At 43.1% G+C, this 19,728-nt stretch overlaps 1 protein-coding gene across 1 annotated transcript; it reads right to left on the bottom strand.

The window, feature by feature from the left end:
- Positions 1-1,827: 1,827 nt before the first annotated feature.
- On the bottom strand, positions 1,828-13,426 carry LOC113021751 (zinc finger protein 271-like; the record flags this gene model as incomplete). Its single annotated transcript, XM_026166466.1, has 4 exons — positions 13,409-13,426; positions 6,315-6,635; positions 5,955-6,230; positions 1,828-2,391 (listed from the first exon to the last, which is right to left on the bottom strand). Coding segments are annotated over exons 1-4 (1,179 nt in total), but the record flags the coding sequence as incomplete, so codon positions are not given.
- Between the last annotated feature and the right edge of the window lie 6,302 nt (positions 13,427-19,728).

The raw sequence follows: 19,728 nt of genomic DNA, 5'->3' as shown, positions 1-19,728 counted from the left end.
GCCCCTTCAGGCCAGAGTTCAGGATTGTACATTTCACCCACATCATTACATTCAGCAGTAACCTTGAAAGAGCTGAACCTGCTACGTTTACTAGCAATTTTTTGACAGGTCACATCTCTTTTAAGTTTCTCTCTCAAATACAGAGCAAGAGTTTCTGCATCTACATCCAGGGCAAATATAGTGGCAAACACGCTCACCAATTTAGACCCTGTGGTATTTAGGCAGCAGAACAACTAAGAATAACAACTACAAATAATGTTTTTAGGTTTCTGTTGTACTGCAAGGTTCTGTACAGGAGAACCAAACCAAGAGCAAATATTACGTCTCATTTACACCTGAGCACGAAGAGCCATCAACATTTAGCAAATTGAATCATCTTTGTTTAGATGCAAGAAGAATCATATAGAAATGAAAAAGTAGAAATAGAAATCCAGAGCAAAGATATCCTCTAATTCAGCGTAGCACACGTGCAGCTGCTGCGATTCACGTAAGCATTCGGCTCGTCGCTGTTGCAGATTTTTCTCTCGCTGTTCTGGCTCACAGCGCTGCAAACACAAAAATAAATATCCCCAAAGGTGTGAAAGGGAGCTAATTAGTAAGAGTATTGTTACTCTCCGCAGGAGTAGTCCAGCAGTAGAAATCAGTCCAATAACAAGGTGTGTAACATCTAGCAGGGTGACAGAAAAACCCAGGGTAACTTCTAAGGACCTCAACGTCTCTCTCACATTGTGTTTTTTAAACATGCTTCCATTTGTCACTTCAGTCTTTACTCTGAAATACAGGAAGAGAAATCATGGCTGAAACAATTTCTCATGAAACCAGGGGTGTGGTCCAACAGTCAGTTTGGTGAGGAAGGTTCCTAACTGAGAGAAGTGACCCAGAAGTATCTGTGTAGCAGCCACAATGAATCCAGATCATGAGCTTTATTAACTGATCAAAGTCTCTTCTTTCATCTTCTGTATCATTCAGTTTGCATTGGTAATGCCCATTATTGTAATGCTTTTTTAAGACGAGCAAAACTTTATTTCACTTTGGGTTAGCTGGGATAAGTGATGGATGGAGGGAATTTTACTTCAGCCACAGAAATCCTAAACAGGAAGGAGGAGCAGAGTTACAGTGGATCACTATCCAGCAGGGAAACAAGGTTTATTTCAATTTCTTGGCCATGAGTGGGCAAATTAGGGAGACGACACCATCAGATCCCGAGCCCTCCATGTGTTAATCAAGAGACGGCTGCTGTGCTACATCCATAAATAATGAATAAATTAGGAGCTAAAGCTGAAAGGACAGTTTATTTGTACCATCTTCACGTGAACACATTCAAGAACATCACAGATGAAGAAACATTAAAAACTTCCACACTACATAAAGCAAGAAAAATAGTTCAGGTGGTTTCAGAAAAACAGAAACATCAAACATCTCCAAGACTCTCTTTGAAAGAACTAAAAACCTTTGTTCTCATGGTCCAATCATGAGTGAACTCCCCGATGAAGCCTTGTGTGCTAAAACATGTTTTAAAGGTTAAACATGAGTTTCCAAAACGTTTTGCTGGAGAACAATGAACTATTTGACTGAGTTTCAATCATTTACAGACGAGCAAAACCAGGACAGAGAAAAAAGGACAAAACTGACTCAGTAAAACACAGAAAAGAAGATCCCATGTAGATCTGTATTATGTAGTTCAGCCCAGCAACCAGTTCAGTTCAACACAAGTTTAAATGATTCTATCTGAACTCTGTGGAGCCTGATCTCAAGCTTTTTGAGTCCGACACAGAAACCAGAGGATCTTTCTGTGTCTTCAGATTCACTGTGATCCAGTGATGGGAGTGATTTCAGCCCTGAGTGATCACGCTGATGTTTGCACAGAGCAGACAATGAGGTGAATGTTTGGGCACATTGGTAACAGTGAAACAGTTTATTAGTAACGTGGGATCGTTTGTGTGCAGAGTATGAACTGAGATTCCTGAAGCTCTTGTCACACTGGTCACAGCTGTAGTTTCCTTCCATGTGTCCACGTTCATGAATGTTACGATTACCTGACTGTGAGAAGCTTCTCTCACAGTGTCTGCACTTGTGTGGTTTCTCTCCTGTGTGGACTCCTTTGTGTGTTTTAAGCTGACCTGCAGTGGTGAAGGATGACCCACACTGATCACAGAGGTGCTTTTTAACCCCACTGTGAATCAGTTCATGTTGTTTTAAGTGATGTGATGTAGTGAAGCTTCTCCCACATTCTTTGCAGTATTTCAGTTTGTCTCCAGTGTGTCTACGTTGATGTAGTTTTAGGGTCTTTTGCCGACTGAAAGTTTTTCCACAGAGGTCACAATGAAAGTCTTTCCCACCACCACAGTGATGACAGGGTTGAGAACTGGATCCATCTGTGTCGCTCTGCTTCTAAACAAAGACACAAAGACAGTGTAAGTCAGTCCTTCAACATTTGTATCCTGAACGTCGCCTGAAATAAAGAGCATCTCTGCAGACGTCCAACTACATTTGACTGTTTCAGTTAACACACTCAGTTTACTGGGCTGCAATAACTACAATACTACCACCATAATACTACAGTAATACTAAAATCATAACTGAAAGGAAAATCTGAATAATCACTCAGAGCTGCTTTTCCATGCAGTAGAATTGCTAACATGCTAACACAGTTTAATGAGCAGAGTTGTTCCAAACATCCATCCATCCATCCATCTTCATCCGCTTTATCCGGAGCCGGGTCGCGGGGGCAGCAGCCTAAGCAAAGAGGCCCAGACCTCCCTCTCCCCAGCCACCTCCTCCAGCTTATCCGGGGGAACACCAAGGCGTTCCCAGGCCAGCCGAGAGATATAATCTCTCCAGCGTGTCCTGGGTCTGCCCCGGGGCCTCCTCCCGGTGGGACATGCCTGGAACACCACACCCAGGAGGCGCCCAGGGGGCATCCTTGTCAGATGCCCGAACCACCTCAGCTGGCTCCTTTCGATGTGGAGCAGTAGCTGCTCTACTCTGAGCCCCTCCCGGATGGCCGAACTTCTCACCCTATCTCTAAGGGAGAGGCCAGCCACCCTTCGGAGGAAGCTCATTTCTGCCGCTTGTATCCGCGATCTTGTTCTTTCGGTCACTACCCACAGCTCGTGGCCATAGGTGAGGGTAGGGACGTAGATCGACCGGTAAATTGAGAGCTTCGCTTTTACACTCAGCTCCCTCTTCACCACGACGGACCGGTGCAGCGTCCGCATTACTGCAGCCGCAGCCCCAATCCGTCTGTCGATCTCCGGCTCCCTTCTCCCATCACTCGCGAACAAGACCCTGAGATACTTGAACTCCTCCACTTGGGGCAGGAACTCATCCCCGACCCGGAGTGGGCACTCCACCCTTTTCCGGCTGAGAACCATGGCCTCAGATTTGGAGGTGCTGATCCTCATTCCCGCTGCTTCACACTCGGCTGCGAACCGTTCCAGTGCGAGCTGGAGGCCCTCACCCGATGGAGCCAACAGAACCACATCATCTGCAAAAATCAGAGATGAGATTCTGAGGCCACCAAAGCGAAAGCCCTCCGCCACTTGGCTGCGCCTAGAAATCCTGTCCATAAAAATTATGAACACAACCGGAGACAAAGGGCAGCCCTGGCGGAGCCCATCACCCACCGGGAACGAGTCCGACTTATTGCCGGCAATGCGAACCAAGCTCTTGCAACGGTTGTATAGGGATCGAATGGCCCGTAGCAATGGGCCAGACACCCCATACTCCCGCAACACCTCCCACAGGACACCCCGAGGGACACAGTCGAATGCCTTCTCCAAGTCCACAAAACACATGTAGACTGGTTGGGCAAACTCCCATGCACCCTCAAGTATCCTGGAGAGGATAAAGAGCTGGTCCAGTGTTCCGCGACCAGGACGAAAACCGCATTGTTCCTCCTGTATCCGAGGTTCGACTAGCGGACGAACTCTCCTTTCCAGCACCCTGGCATAGACTTTCCCAGGGAGGCTGAGGAGTGTGATCCCCCTGTAGTTGGAACACACCCTCCGGTCCCCCTTCTTAAAGATGGGGACCACCACCCCGGTCTGCCAGTCCACAGGTACTGCCCCTGATCACCATGCAACATTGCAGAGGCGTGTCAACCAGGACAGCCCTACAACGTCCAAAGCCTTCAGGAACTCGGGGCGGACCTCATCAACACCAGGGGCTCTGCCACCAAGGAGTTGTTTAACTGCCTCAGTGACCTCGCCCCCGGAAATTGGCGGGTCATTCCCCTCATCCCCAGACTCTGCTTCCTCCTCGGAAGACGTGTCAGTGGGATTAAGGAGGTCCTCGAAGTATTCCTTCCACCGCCTGACAATTTTCTCAGTCGACGTCAGCAGCACTCCGCCAGCACTATACACAGTGCAGGTAGAGCACCGCTTTCCCCTCCTGAGACGCCTGACGGTTTGCCAGAATCTCTTCGAGGCAGTCCGAAAGTCTTTTTCCATGGCCTCTCCGAACTCCTCCCACACCCGAGTTTTTGCTTCAGCCACTGCCCGAGCCACATTCCGCTTGGCCTGTCGATACCTGTCGGCTGCCTCCGGAGTCCCACAGGCCAACCAAGCCCGATAGGACTCCTTCTTCAGCCTGGTGGCTCCCTTGACCTCTGGTGTCCACCATTTGGTTCGGGGATTACCACCGCGGCAGGCACCAACCACCTTGCGGCCGCAGCTCAATGCAGCAGCTTCGGCAATGGAGACGCTGAACATGGTCCATTCGGACTCAATGTCCCCAGTCTCCCTGGGAATGCTGTTGAAGCTCTGCCGGAGGTGTGCGTTGAAGATCTCGCGGACTGGGGCCTCTGCTAGACGTTCCCAGCACACCCTCACTACGCGTTTAGGTGCACCAGGTCTGTCCAGCGTCCTCCCCCGCCACCTGATCCAACTCACCACCAGGTGGTGATCAGTTGACAGCTCAGCCCCTCTCTTTACCCGAGTGTCCAGAACATATGGTCGCAGGTCTGCTGATACGATTACAAAATCGATCATCGACCTACGGCCTAGAGCGTCCTGGTGCCACGTGCACTTATGGACACTCTTATGTTTGAACAGGGTGTTCGTTATGGCCAAACTGTGATTAGCACAGAAGTCCAATAACAAAGCACCGCTCGGGTTCAGATCAGGGAGGCCGTTCCTCCCAATCACGCCCCTCCAGGTCTCGCTGTCGTTACCCACGTGAGCATTGAAGTCTCCCAGCAAGACAACAGAGTCTCCAGGTTGAGCACCCTCCAGCACCCCCCCCCCCCCCCCAGGGACTCTAAGAAGGCTGGGTACTCTGAACTGCCACTCGGCGCATAAGCGCAGATGACAGTCAGGACCCGTTCCCCGACCCTAAGGCGCAGGGAACAAACCCTCTCGTCCACCGGGAAAAACCCCAACGTACCGGCAGCAAGCCGAGGGGATATTAGAATACCCACCCCAGCCCGCCGCCTCTCACCAGGGGCAACTCCAGACTGAGACAGAGTCCAGCCCCTCTCCAGGAGACTGGTTCCAGAGCCCAAGCCATGTGTAGAGGTGAGCCCGACTATATCTAGCCGGTACCTCTCAACCTCACGCACTAACTCAGGCTCCTTCCCCACCAGAGAGGTGACATTCCATGTCCCTATTGCCAGTCTTGGCAGCCGGGGGTCAGTCCGCCAAGGCCTCCGCTCCTGGCCGCCACCCGGCACACAATGCACCCGACCCCTATGGCGCCTCCTGTGGGTGGTGGGCCTGCGGGAGGATGGGCCCATGTCTCCTCTTCGGGCTGTGCCCGGCCGGGCCCCATGGACTAAGGCCCGGCCACCAGACGCTCGCCCTCGGGCACCCTCCCCGGGCCTGGCTCCAGGGCGGGGCCCCGGTAACCCTATCCCGGGCAGGGTAAACTGTTCCCTCGGTGTCCTTTTCATAAGGGTCTTTTGTTTGTTCCAAACAGTCAGGCTAAAATGACAAGATAACAATATAAATACATACCTCACAGTAGCTGCACTTGTAGAGTCTCTTTCTGGTGTGGATCTGTTGGTGTTGTCTCAGGTCATGTGGAGATTTAAAAGTCTTCTCACACAGGTCACATCGATAAGGTCTCTCCTCAGTGTGGGTAAACATGTGTCGTTGTAAGTGTGCGTCTGTTGTAAACTGTTTGCTACACTGTTTACAGCAGTACACATCATGTCTGATGTGAATGCGTAGGTGTTTATTTCGGGGCCCTCTCTGGCTGAAAGTTTTTCCACAGATGTCACAGCTGTATGGCTTAATTCCAGAGTGGGTAACTAGATGACTCTGTAAGTGGCTACTGTGAGTAAAAGCTCTGCCACACTGATCACAGCTGTATGCCTTAATTCCAGAGTGGGTAACTAGATGACTCTGTAAGTGGCTACTGCGAGTAAAAGCTCTGCCACACTGATCACAGCTGTATGCTTTAACTCCACTGTGGATGAGTTGGTGTTTTCTTAGGGAAGGCTTGAAGGAAAAAGACTTTCCACACAAGTCACAGCTGAACGGTCTCTCTCCAGTGTGGATGACCTGATGCTGTTTTAGTTTAGCCCTCACAGTAAAACCCTTCCCACACTCGTCACAGGTGTGTTTTTTCTCTCCCTTTCTTCTGTGAGGTTTGTCGGCCTCCTGAGAGCGCTGACTTCTGGCTCCATGTTGGTCCTGCAGTGACAGAGATACAAACAGAGGCAGTGAGTGAAATGCAGTCGTGGAACAAACTCAACCTTCAAACTCCATTAACACTAGTTTTAAACCTGAAGGTGGAGCGTGGCACCAAACACCTTAAAGGTCTCTTATCCCCACCTGCTGGTAGTTCTAACACATTACATCCAACCTGCTGTTAAAGATAATTCATGACTGTTCAAACACTAAAATCATGCGCACACACACACACACACACACACACACACACACACACACACACACACACACACACACACACACAGTTAAGGTTCAAAAATTGAGGAAGGAGAGTACAAACCACCATGGTCCAGAAGCTCTTGGTCAAACAATGATTTTAATGACTACACACGTGTGGGAAGAACACTCTGTACGCAGACAGCAAGTGATCTCCGACTTAATCAAAGCATAAACAGATATTTTATACCGTCAGGGTTTGATTTACTGACGCCCCTTCATGCGTCACAGACAGGATATATACACATACGTCAATATCAAAACCACAACGACTTTTGACACAATTTAAAAGAACAATTGTCTTCTATCTTCATAACAGGTGCTTCCTGTCACTGCCGGATGCTCGCTTGTCATCTTGGCACCTCAGCAGCAGTTCTGCGACAAACTGCTCTTTTTGCAACCCCAAGCAAAACATGATTAAACTTTTACCTATAAATGATTCTCTCTAACTGAGTGTGTGTGTGACTGTGTGCTAACCACAATTGCACCCTGTTTCACCTCGCCGACTAGCTCCTGACCTCTAACCAGACAGAGAGACAGAAGCCACCCTCAGATATGTAATAACCGAACTGAAACTATGTATGTGTCATCTACTAAATAAATGTTTTAATCAAGAACCCCTACTAAAAGCTTAATACAAGAATATGAACATATAAAAGATATTAAAATGAACTGTTGTGTAAGCATGTATTGCAATTCCTTCTATGTTCTAGTTTTCCCTCAGCATGGATCATCTAGACACTCTCACTAGTGAAGCTTTAGACCATTAATGAACCTGAACATCAACGTCAGCGTCTCTATCACCTCAGACGCTTGAGAGACTTCCAACTGCCCTCCAAGGTGCTCAGGAACTTTTACTCGTGCACCATAGAGAGCATCCTGGCGGGAAACATCTTAACCTGGTTCGGGAACAGCACCATGCAGGACAGACGAGCTCTACAGAGGGTTGTGCGGTCAGCTGAGCGCACCATCCGCTCCGAGCTCCCTGACCTGCACTCAATCTACAGCAGGCGGTGCTGGACTAAGGCCAGGAAGATGGTGAAGGACCTCAGCCATCCCAACAACAGACTGTTCTCTCTGTTGAGGTCAGGAAAGCGATTCCGCTCCCTGAAGACCAACACAGAGAGACTGAGGAGGAGCTTCTTCCCGCAGGCGATACGGTCTCTCAATCACACCACCACACAGTACTGACCCACACATATGGTTCTTACACACACACTGGACTTTCTGGACTTTGGTTTTGCACAACACTGGTCACTATATTCTTCATTTCCAGTTAATACTTGTACAGCTGCTGTTATTGTGTATATATTTATTTATATTTAGATTCCTTCATACATTCTTATATAGTTCTATATTGTGTATTGTGTATTTTGTTGTACAGTTATTTTATTTTCAACTTTAATTTATATATTTATCTTTATCTTATTCTTCCCAGTTAAATTTACCCTTCATTCTAATTTGTGTTGTACAGTTATTTCATTTTTAACCTTAATTTATATTTTATTCCTTCCTAGTTAAATTTACCCTTTTTAATTTTTCATATTTATTTCCTATCTTATTCATAGCCTTTTCCTTTTTTGTTCTCTTTAGGTCACGAGCAGTTGTCCAAGCATTTCACTACATATCGTACTGTGTATGACTGTGTACGTGACAAATAAAATTTGAATTTAAAATTTGAATTTGAATTTGAACTCAAATAAGCACAGATATGCAATATGTATAAAATAGTTCTAACTGCACCTGGAATACAAAGTTAATTTAATACCTGTATGCATAAAACCTTAAAGCCTTCTTAAAGCTATCTGTTACATTGTTAAAGCAATGATCAATTTGAATAACCTAGTAATTCAAATGGCCTCGTCTGGCCTGCTGCTCAAAATAACCTAAGACTGGTTTCACTTCTGCAAACTCTCTGCAAGCCTGTTTCCTGTCAGCCTGTGACTTTTAGTCTTTTCTGAAAGACACACTGTTCAACCTCTGAATGCAATATAAACTACAGATTATATTATTAATGCAATGGTAATAATGATGATTATTTAACAATAGCAGTAAAATAATTTCCCTGCTCCACAACACACACACACACACACACACACACACACATTATTTTATAATTTAGATTATTTTGTTGTTTCCTATTACATATTTCTATAATTTGTGTAGATTTATACAGAATTATTCAGTGATAATAAATCCTATGTTTGTTTATTCTAAAGGAACCCCGTTAGCTTCCACAACAGATGTTGCTCGTCTTCCGTCAAATACTCACACAAAATATTACACAATAAAGTCGATTCAAGATATCCACATAATTTCACTCTTACATCCACAGTGAGGTTTCACAATTGTTCAAATATAAGCAATCAATAATAATAATATCAATAACATTGAAGCACATTACACAAATTTCAAAAACAAATCATGTCTTACAATATTTACAACAACTAAAAGCTCTGTAAATTGGCTTTTAAGTGTTCATTGAAGTTTTGAATAATTCTCTAATTTTTTAAGGCAACTTATTCCACTTAAAAGTTGCTCTAAATGTAACAGTTTTACAAAACGTTACTTTTAACTCGAGCATTTACTAAATTGCAGTTTGTTGAAAACTGTGTAATATGATGATGTATTTCATCTGGATACTGCAGCTGAGCAGAATAAATGTGGTGTGTTTAACAGAATTGCTTTCTTTAGAACTACAAGTAAGCCATAGAATATTTTAGCCTGTACAGGAAGCCAAGAAAGGTTATTATGCATTTTATCAATATTAGTATAGTATGAACATCTTCACACTAATCTGGACGCCTTATTCTGGACTAACTGAAGTCTGTTAAGATCTGTCTCATTAGCTGCTGACCAAATGATTGAACAATACTCCAGATGAGACATTACTAGTGCATTAATGACATCTTTCATAATGAAGAAGTGATACACAAAGAGCATTTCATAGCCATAGCTATGCCTTGTCGGCAGAGTTATGTGACATTAGTGATGTTTGTACTTTCAGCGTTAACTTGGTTTTAAAGCCTTTAAAATATACGCCGTTCAATAGTCGACCTTAATCTGACAGAGACTCTGATGATTTATGGATAATTAAAGTCAGTCATATATCCACAAACACAACAAGCTGAAAGTCAGTGATGCTGCTCGGTTTGCAGTCCTGAACATCACGGCACAAGCAGGATTCACTGCACTGTTAATGTGAGCTGTGTTATATTGCTGCCTCTGTTCGGTGGTGTCGAGCCAAACGGACTTTAACGTGTGTTTGAACGAGCTGACGGTTCACTCGTTAAGCTGAAAGAAAGATGCTTTAATCACAGCAGTCACACATGTGTCCACTGCACCATCTGGAACTCTTCTTGTTTACACTCGTAATAACACAAACACTAAATCCTGCTTCTCTGTGCTGTTGTGTAGCAGTGTGTACACCTGAGACTGTCACCTGTCTGTCTGTCCTGCACTCTCTCTCTGTTTCTTTCTCTCTGATTGTGGAATAAAAGTATGAACATGTGTTTATAAGTTACACTTGTGTTTGAATCCTGCAGCTTATCACACATTTGATTTCCATGTGTGACGACTGCAAGTGTCCAGAGTGAGGACAGACTGAGGGACACACTGCTGCACATCATCTGTGAGGCTTTGCACCCCTGATGATCCACCAGGACAAACTCAGCAGTGTGTGAGGAAGAGGAGGAGGAAGAGCCAGCAGCAGCTGACAGATGGAGAGAATAGACAGACTGTTCCCTGTTTGTGAAGGACTGCTAGGAAAGTTTAACATAACTGTCTGTGCTGAATCAGTCTTATTAGGTAATGTTCAAATAATGTGATCATCCCAGTGTTTTCAGTGTGGGAGAAAGTACTCAGAGTACTCAGGGCCTTCAAGTTACACACTATGAAAGGCAGCAACAAGTTTAATGTTCAGAAACCTAAAGTATGTATCAGCAGCAGGATTAGGGATGGGTATCGAAAACCGGTTCTTGTTGAGAACCGGTTCCCACTGTTTCAATTCCTTGGAATCGTTTGCCATTTTTTCAAACGATTCCCTTATCGATTTCAGTCGCCCCGAATGACGTCACCACGTTGCGGAGCGTCATTTACCTGGCAGGAAACATGGCGCCTAAGCGGCTCAAATGCTCAAAAGTTTGATTATACTTGATGAGAACCGATGACAACAGGGCAACTTGCAAAGTAGATATTTCATTTAAGGGAGGAAACACTACGAATATGCAAAAGCATTTGCTCACAAAACACGCGATGACACGTGTTTTTAATACCGCTCCGGACTCATGACTCTCAACCCAGCAGCAGCGCTAACGTTTGCACGTCCTCTCCCGTTAATGCGGCAGGTAAATAATCAACTAACAGTGCATATTATGTTAGCGCGATCTGCCTTATTCCAAAACCTGCCATTACTGTACATGTAGGTGACCATGATGAGAGAGACAGACAGAGTCTGGCTGGCGCTCGCTGGCAGTTCTCGCTGCAGTCTACCGGTAGCGTCTCCTTTCAGGCCAGGATAGACTAATGTCACCGAGCAGTGTCTAAGTTTGTGGTCAAAGGCTTGCACCCATTTGCCACAGCAGATGCCCCGATTTTTGGTAAGTGAATGTGTTTAATTGTAGGCAGGGACATTACAGGATATTCTTGTGTAATTGCCACAGAACAATTTATATTATACTTTGTTATTGCTACAGAAGAATATTTATTTTATTATTTTACATTTACAATTTTTTTTCCTGGGGACCCTGTGACACCCCATTGAAGAGCCGTAGGCTGTGGATCTCTTAAGATCTCACTGCTGGGTTTGTAAGGCCATGTTACTCCTAAATTTCTATCTTCTTCAAAGAGAAGATATAAAACAAAGTTCTAAGCTAATCGACCTTAGTGTTCTCTTAAAAAAAAAAAAAAAAAAAAAAATCGATAAGAGAATCGCTAAAGAATTGAATCGTTAAACAGAATCGAAAATGGAATCGGAATCGTTAAAATCTTATCAATACCCATCCCTAAGCAGGATGGAGCTAAAAATAAATGTTGGTTTCAGTTCTATGAAGCTTTGAGTATTTTGGATCAGTAGCTGCTGTGTTTGTTGCATCATATTACTGTAACTGTTTATATGCTTTATATATTCTGAGCTAAGTTGATCTATAGTGTTACATCATATTCTATAAGGATGTTATGTGTTTGTATACTTTCTGCCCAGTTTGACCCATTTAGCAGACATCAGCCTGTTTAAGGCTCTGATGTCTATTCTGTGTGACTTACAGCAGTTATGACATGGTCTGATTTTCTCACCCAATAAAGGAATATTTCATATATCAGTCTACTTTTCATTCTATCAGACACAGTTATCACAGCTCCTACATTTGCTTTTTACACATATATGTAAGCACTGAGCCACATTTAGTACCAACATATTAAATGAACAATATTTGTCTCTTATATATGATACATCTATATAAACACTGTCACAGATACTTGTCTGTGAGTGAAGTGATTAATATGATAACTATAATATTGGCCATATTATATTTACATTACCACAGTGAGATGACTTTAGTCTCATGAACAACATCAGCTAATTGTTATTTACAGCTAATCTTAAACGACTGTTCAGCACAGAAATGAAGCCCAACAATCATGTTTCACAGTCCTGTGGTCTCAGCCTCAGATACTCATCAAATCACACAGAGCTCATGTAGAAACAAATGAACTAAATATGTTCTCCTTCATTTCTGTCAAACAAAGCTGTATGAAACGTTTCCAGCTGTTAGTATCATGGTTGCTAGGCAACCTGGGCAGCGCGACGGAGGATAGACGTCCCATTTCACGAGCCTACGAGCCTCGCACTTCGGCCTTAGCGGTCTTTGAGTACGCGGCCCTTGAGGACTTTAAAGCTGCTGAATCGGGATACAGCCATGATGATCTCCAGCCTCGTGCTCGCCAACATTCTCACCTGAGTTAAGAAGACGATCACTGAAATGGTCTCAGCAGGTCCTTTGATGACAGCAATGAAATGCAGTGGTAAGGCTTTTTGGGGATTAAGTTCGTTTTCATGGCAAAGAAGGACGATGCAGTTCATCTGATCACTCCTCATAACATTCTGGAGTGCAGGCAAAATGCTATTATAAAAACTTAAGCAGCAACTTCTCCAGGTTCCAATATTTATGCAATTCTCAAACCTTTTGGCCACGACTGTATAACCTCTTCTGAAGTTTAGTGGATATTATACATGGTTATGCTCAGGATGTGTCGGCCAGTTTCCACTGGAAACGCCTTTTGGTTAAACTGTCAGCGAGGAATTTGCATTTGCACTGTTACATTTTTATATAACTTTAATGCACATAAACAACAGCTGCTTGTTTCAGTGAAAATACATCGATGGGTTTTTAATAAAGTTGTGCAGCTGTAAAGTATTTTGTCTGGTGTCAATTCTATCGTCAGCTACATCGTTATGGCAAATGTTCAAATGTATATGGTGATAAATATCTTTGGTCATATGGTCCTGCTCTGTCTGTCACCTTCTGTGTTGAGCTCATTGTTTCCTCTGTAGTGGCTGAGCTGAGTCCAAGTAGCTGAAAATGTTCCTCTGCTGCTCCGTCAGACTCTCCTCCTCCTGCTGATCAGCTGGGACACAAAACAGCTCTTTGTTAGGCTCCACACTGCACTGAAGAGTCAAAGTGTCTCATATGTTCATCTGACAAGTAAAAGAACACATTTTTGTTTCCCGAGGTGGGCAACTTGTTGGAAACAAACACAAAAGGTTTGAGCACTGATACCTGCCATTGCTAGCATTGAAAGATGCAACGCCAGCAATGTGGATTGTCAAGACTCAAACCAATCATCAAGCAAAGACAACAGGGATCATTTGTTTCTGTTTATTTAGCATTCACAGCATTTGTAGTTGCCTTCTGTGCGGGGGAAGTCCACGCACACTGTGTGGTACCGCCATCCGCAGAAGGTGCATTCAACCTCTGTAAGAGAAACGAGGTTGTCTGAGACTGAAATGATATTCACTAAAGAAGTGGTGATTTGTAAAACTTCACATTTTGATCCGGGACGTACTCTGCATGAAAACAAGCGCTCACTCTTCCTGCTCAACAAATGACAAGGGCGGAGCCTTATACCACGTGATACAGAAGCTGTGCCGTGTGACAGGAGAAAATCCGTCCCGGTCAACCACCCAAACATCAATAACGGGAACCTTATACAGCGCTTCCCTATACACGTCGAACTCCCGCAGGCACAAAGACATTACGGAGGCTATCACTTATCACCTGACCAAAGATATGGCTCCATCAACACTGTGCAAAACGAGGGATTTAGGAAAACGATCAACACCCTAGACAAACGCTACACAGTGCCGTCCCGCAACTATTTTTCTATTGTTGCACTACCTGCTCTATACACGCAGCGTCGAGCAACGGTGGAGACGGAATTTCAAGCAGGACAACATTTTGCTGCAACAACAAAACGTGAGACATTTGTTGTTTTATGTTTATTTATTGTTATGAGAGAATCATGATCTCAATTCTAAGCCAAAAAATCGTGATTCTCATTTTATGCAAAATCGTGCAGCCCTAACATTAACACAAAACTATTGTTTCACCAGAGAAACGCACATGAAGAGAGAGAGAGAGAGACAATAACAGCTACCAAACAGTCGTCATAATTCGTCACACAATGAGAAAAGGACAAATCAACAAGTAACAATGACTAATTACTATTAAAATCTGTAACATAATGTATTGTTTGGAGTTTAGTCTGATTGGTTCAGGATGAGCTGCCATTATCCAATCACACGTCTGCTTACCTGCATCTTTTCTCTTTTTTCTAACCTGAGCACCTGATGGCTTTGAACTTTTGTTGTCCATCTTCCATTGGTTTGAATTTTGCGCTCCAGTACAAACACAAATCCCCCAACCCGAGGATCAGCACAATTAACCTAACAGACCTACACCTTAGTTCACAGATTCACTTTGTCTAAGGTTGATTTCTGGGATTTCACACAACCCAGGATTCAGATCGTGAATTCATGATGGGCTTGGATTTACATCATTATAAATGAAATGCGCTCTACTTGGAAGCAGCCGGCCCCGCCCCTTTTGACGGGTTGTGTGAGACTTTAAATCATCAAACTGTAAATTATAAATTTAAATTGTTATTGATCCTTTACCCCGAGTCCTAAAGTGTAGATTTATTTTCTTACTCTTCTTATATATATTGTTTGTTTACTTGCACCGCTGTAACTGCAGCCTCGTCGTCTCGTCTCTCTATATGCTGGACTGTCTGTAGCGGAGATGACAATAAAGTTTACTTTGACTTCAGCAGCGCGCAGGCGCACCGAGGGCTCTCGCGCTCACGTTATAGAATTTAGAAAAAACATCGGTGCAGATTATAAGCCTGTATCATAATATCTGTTTGTTGTTTTTATTTTGTTTTGCGAGTTGGTTATTAGATGCCGCTCCAGCCAGCCAGAGACTCCCCGCCGCCCCGCCCTCTCCTCCCTGTGCCGCCAGCAGCAGGCGCACCTCGCAAACGGAGGGCGCCCTTACTCCCAGCAAATGGCTGATAGAAAACCGATCGGTGCCTACGAATTTCCCAATATGCGCTGGCATGACGTCGGGGAAGCATGGGTACGACCGATTCTTTTATTTTTTTCTTGCCCGTGATGCCCCCCCCCACCACGATGCATTCTATTGGTTTGCACACTTACACACACCCAGCTGTGGTTTCCTGTTTTGCTGGACTCTGGAGAGCCCCGCCTTTAACGCTCTTCTCTCACAGAGAGCAACAGAAAACTTGGAAAAACTCCAGATTGACTGAACTCAGTTCAAAGTTACCTTGACACCTTTAGATGTGAGACGTAGTGATGGTCCGCTTGAAGCTGACGCTCCGGTGCGTGTGTCAGAAAGATCAACGCGCTGCTTCAGAAGCACCGTGTCGAGGCTTGATTCGTTTGGCCAGAGTCACGTGATCAGTGACGTCTGAAGCTTCGTTTAGAACGTACCTTTTTTTAAATCGAACTTTATTGAAACACAATGAGTATACAACATACAAACAGATGAAGTTTACAAAAGAACAGAACATGAACATACAGAACCAGGAGTAAAAAAATTATGATATGAGTAGGCGAATAAAATCAACATATTGTAACGTGCAGTGGAGATGAAGCCAGCCGCGGAGGTGTGCAGGTGGATAGCGAATGAGCAACAGCTTCTGACTTTCCAAAAAGTACTCATTTATTTACAATATCAAAAATAAAAGTGCTACCTCTACCACACATTACTAAAGAGCACACTAGTCCGCGTACACACGGGAGCATCCATTACAGGAGGAGTGCGAATAATGAACAAAAAGGGGGTGACACCAGTCGTGAGACAGGAGGCGCTGCCATGTGGTGATACACTGCATTACAATAGCAACTGTTACAATATAAATATTGTTCTGAGAGGCTTTTTGTTGGTTGAGTCTGAAATTGATTGTATGTACAATTCATATCCTTATAAAAAGGCAGAAATATGGTGTTTTATTAATAAACTTACATTTATGGATATAAAATAGCTAAAAGTATTAACAAATATTTTATAAAAAACATTTATCATTCAACTTAAAGAAAAAGAATAAAACATTTTCCATCGTAAAGAAAACTCCCTTAAAATATGGACAATAACAAAACTGCTAAATTCTTCCAGAATCTCTGTGTAGAGGAACCAAAAGAGATGTGCCACAGTTTCTGGATGATCCCCACAGAAAGTTCAATTAGTATTTATGTCTCTTTTAAATGTTACCATATAGTGACTGGCTGGGTCACATTTATGAAGAATTTTATATGAGATTTCCTTCACCTTGTTCACAATTAGATATTTATGGGATCATCCAGACTGTCTTCCAGGTGATATCTGGAACATGTCGGTTCCAGTAAGATATTCTATATATGGGAGAGACATGATATCTTCTTGGAATAAACTACGTATTCTCTTATTGCTGTTACCAAGTTCCTGTGAAAAGCAGATTTTTCCCACTGCTGACTCAGCTGGATCAGGGAGAGTGACTGAGGCAGATATTGAGCTGTCAGTGTTTTTATATAACATTAAAGTACCTGAGGGTATGGCACCAAGCACCATTGAGAATTCCCCAACACTGTTTGACAAGTTTGACGAGCATCTTGACTTTTGGTCTTTGGATATTAACAGTCCTGGATATGTGACTTCTTGTTTAACAGAAATGTAACAGAGAGCATTTGCAGTGCAGCCTTTAATTGCTAGTAATTCACATTTTTTTAGATTTCGACATAAAGCAGATGCCTCAGAGAAATCACTAATAACACTAAGGGCTGGACGGATTTGATTTGCATTCTTCAAGAAGAGTGTGGTGTCATCAGCTAGCTGGCTGATGATGAGCTCCTTATCAGCTGTGCTGATTCCATGTATAACAGGTCAAATCTCGGGGTGGAGTCTTAATCATTTTAATTGAGCTATTGCCATTCGTGTACAAGGTTTTGATAGCTTTACAGAAAAATGCCAAATTTTTCCAAAGAGTGGAAAATAAATTGATGTTCAATTGTATCAAAAGCCTTTTAAAAATCCAGGAAGAGAATGAAGCTATAGTCAGATACCAAATCAGAGTAATCAAGTAGATCTAAAACCAGTCTCATGTTCTTAGAAAGGTGTCTGTTTCTCATAAAGCCTGATTGTGTCTCATCGATAATTGTGTCCAAGAACTCTCTCATTCTGTTAGCAAGTACTAAAGCCATAATCTCATAGTCATCATTGAGCAGACAGATGGGTCTCCAATTATCAATAAGAAGTAAGTCTTTGTTTGGTTTTGGAATAAGTGTTATGAGACCCTGAGTAAGAGTAGGAGGGAGGATGTTATTCTCTACACTTCCTATGAAAAGCTGCAGTAAGAACGGAGCCAGGAGATTAGAAAATGATTCTTAAAACTCTGCAGTTAAACCATCTGTGCCGGGAGATTTGTTGGCCTTAAGTGCAGAAATAGGATTACAAACATCCTCCACAGTCAGAGGGCTGTCACAGTGACTTCTATCTTCCACAACAATAGTTTTTAGGTTTTTAATATTATTGAGAAACAGCGTTGAGTAGGGCTGGGCCATATTATACCGTTCACGGTAATACCGGTATAATGTTAGGCAACGATAGGAAAATGAAATATCGCGATAGAATGGGAGTAAAACGCGCATGCGCAGTGCCTTTGTTTTCATACGCACATTGCCGATTGTTGAGTGAAACAGATGAACCAGAATTGGTTTGTAAAAATGGTGCAACTTCAGTGATGTGGAACTGGTTTGGTGTTTGTCCGTCAGATACACAACAAAGCACATTTTTTTGCAGAACATGCAAGCGGCCGTCGTTATTGTCATATTTGTCGGACTAAGATGCTCTTAAATCTGGGAGTAATCTGGGTCCTAAACTCCGTATGCTTCAGGTCAAACAAACACTGCAGCATCACTTAGAGTTAAAAACTGTCTAAATTCTTTCATCTTTAATAAAACAATCAGCATTGCTGCTTTACCAGGTGTAACTATAAAGTTTAACTTCCAGGCATCCATGAAAACAAAAGTTATTACATTTAACGGAGTTAGAAGTTAGCAGGAAGCTAGCGGAAGTTAGCTCGCTAGTTTCGCTAGTTACCTAAGCATGATATAGCATGTTCTGACTGAGAGATTTCTGAAAAAAATCAAACGTACAGCTCTGCTATCACTTCCAACATAAATGAAGACAGGAAACTAAACAGCAGTGACGTTTGTAGGGTTACTGAAGTTGGGCTAGCTGGTATATAATGATGTGCTACGTGATCGCTAGCGACACAGCTATGTTAGCATAACATAAACAGTGAAGCTGGAGGACGAACACTAACACTTTTCCACTTATAAAAGTTAACGTGAAGGTTCTTCATGGTTAGAGACAAATGCAATTGCATGGCAGGATACTGTAAACGGACCAAACTTCAGTCAGGAGAACAACTGAGATAATCCATCCACAATACGAGGTTAGTCATTAATATACTGCAACAACATGGGAATAGAGCAGCTGCAGAGAATTCAACATCAATGAATCAATGGTACAGAAGTGGAGGAAGCAAGAAGAATGAGTTTAATAAAGTTTGATTTATCTGACTGCTTTGTTTCGCTTAATGTGCCTTATAATCCCGTGCACCTTATGGTCCGAAAAATGCGTACTGCACACTGCAGTTTAATGTTACAAAGCACCTCTTTTTAACTTCAGTGGATATTATACATGGTTATGCTCAGGATATGTCAGCCCATTTCTACTGGAAATGCCTTTTGGTTAAACTTTCAGCAAGGAATTTGCATTTGCACTGTTACATTTTTATAAAGCTTTAATGTACATAAAAACCAGCTTCTTGTTTAAGTGAAAATAAATGGAAGGTTGTCTTTTTGCGCTGGTAAAGTTGTGGAGTTGTATTTTGTCTCGCATCAATTATATCGTCGGTTATATCGTTATCGCAAATTTTCAAATATATATCGTGATAAATATTTTTGGCCATATCGCCCTGCTCTAGCGTTGAGACATATATATATATATATATTCTACTTTTCTAAATGATTGACTATTTCAATGGAGAACCTAAATGACACGGACCCGTGTTTGTTATTACATATCTCTATTTTGAATGTGACAAGTCTATCATTGCCTGTTATTCATAGGTATTAACAGAGTTTTTGGCCTTTTTTTCCTCTATAACAGTTAATTGACTCTTTACAGTGGCCTGCTATGGTTAATAATAACATGTTCAGTCATGAGTGAAATCAAAGCTTTTCTTCACTTTAGCATTTAACATTCCCAACAATATAATG

This window comes from Astatotilapia calliptera, chromosome 5 (genome assembly GCF_900246225.1).
Source record: "Astatotilapia calliptera chromosome 5, fAstCal1.2, whole genome shotgun sequence".
Lineage (NCBI taxonomy): Eukaryota > Metazoa > Chordata > Actinopteri > Cichliformes > Cichlidae > Astatotilapia > Astatotilapia calliptera.
The sequence above is the reverse complement of the archived record's forward strand: the minus strand, read 5'-3'. Positions and strand labels throughout refer to the sequence as shown.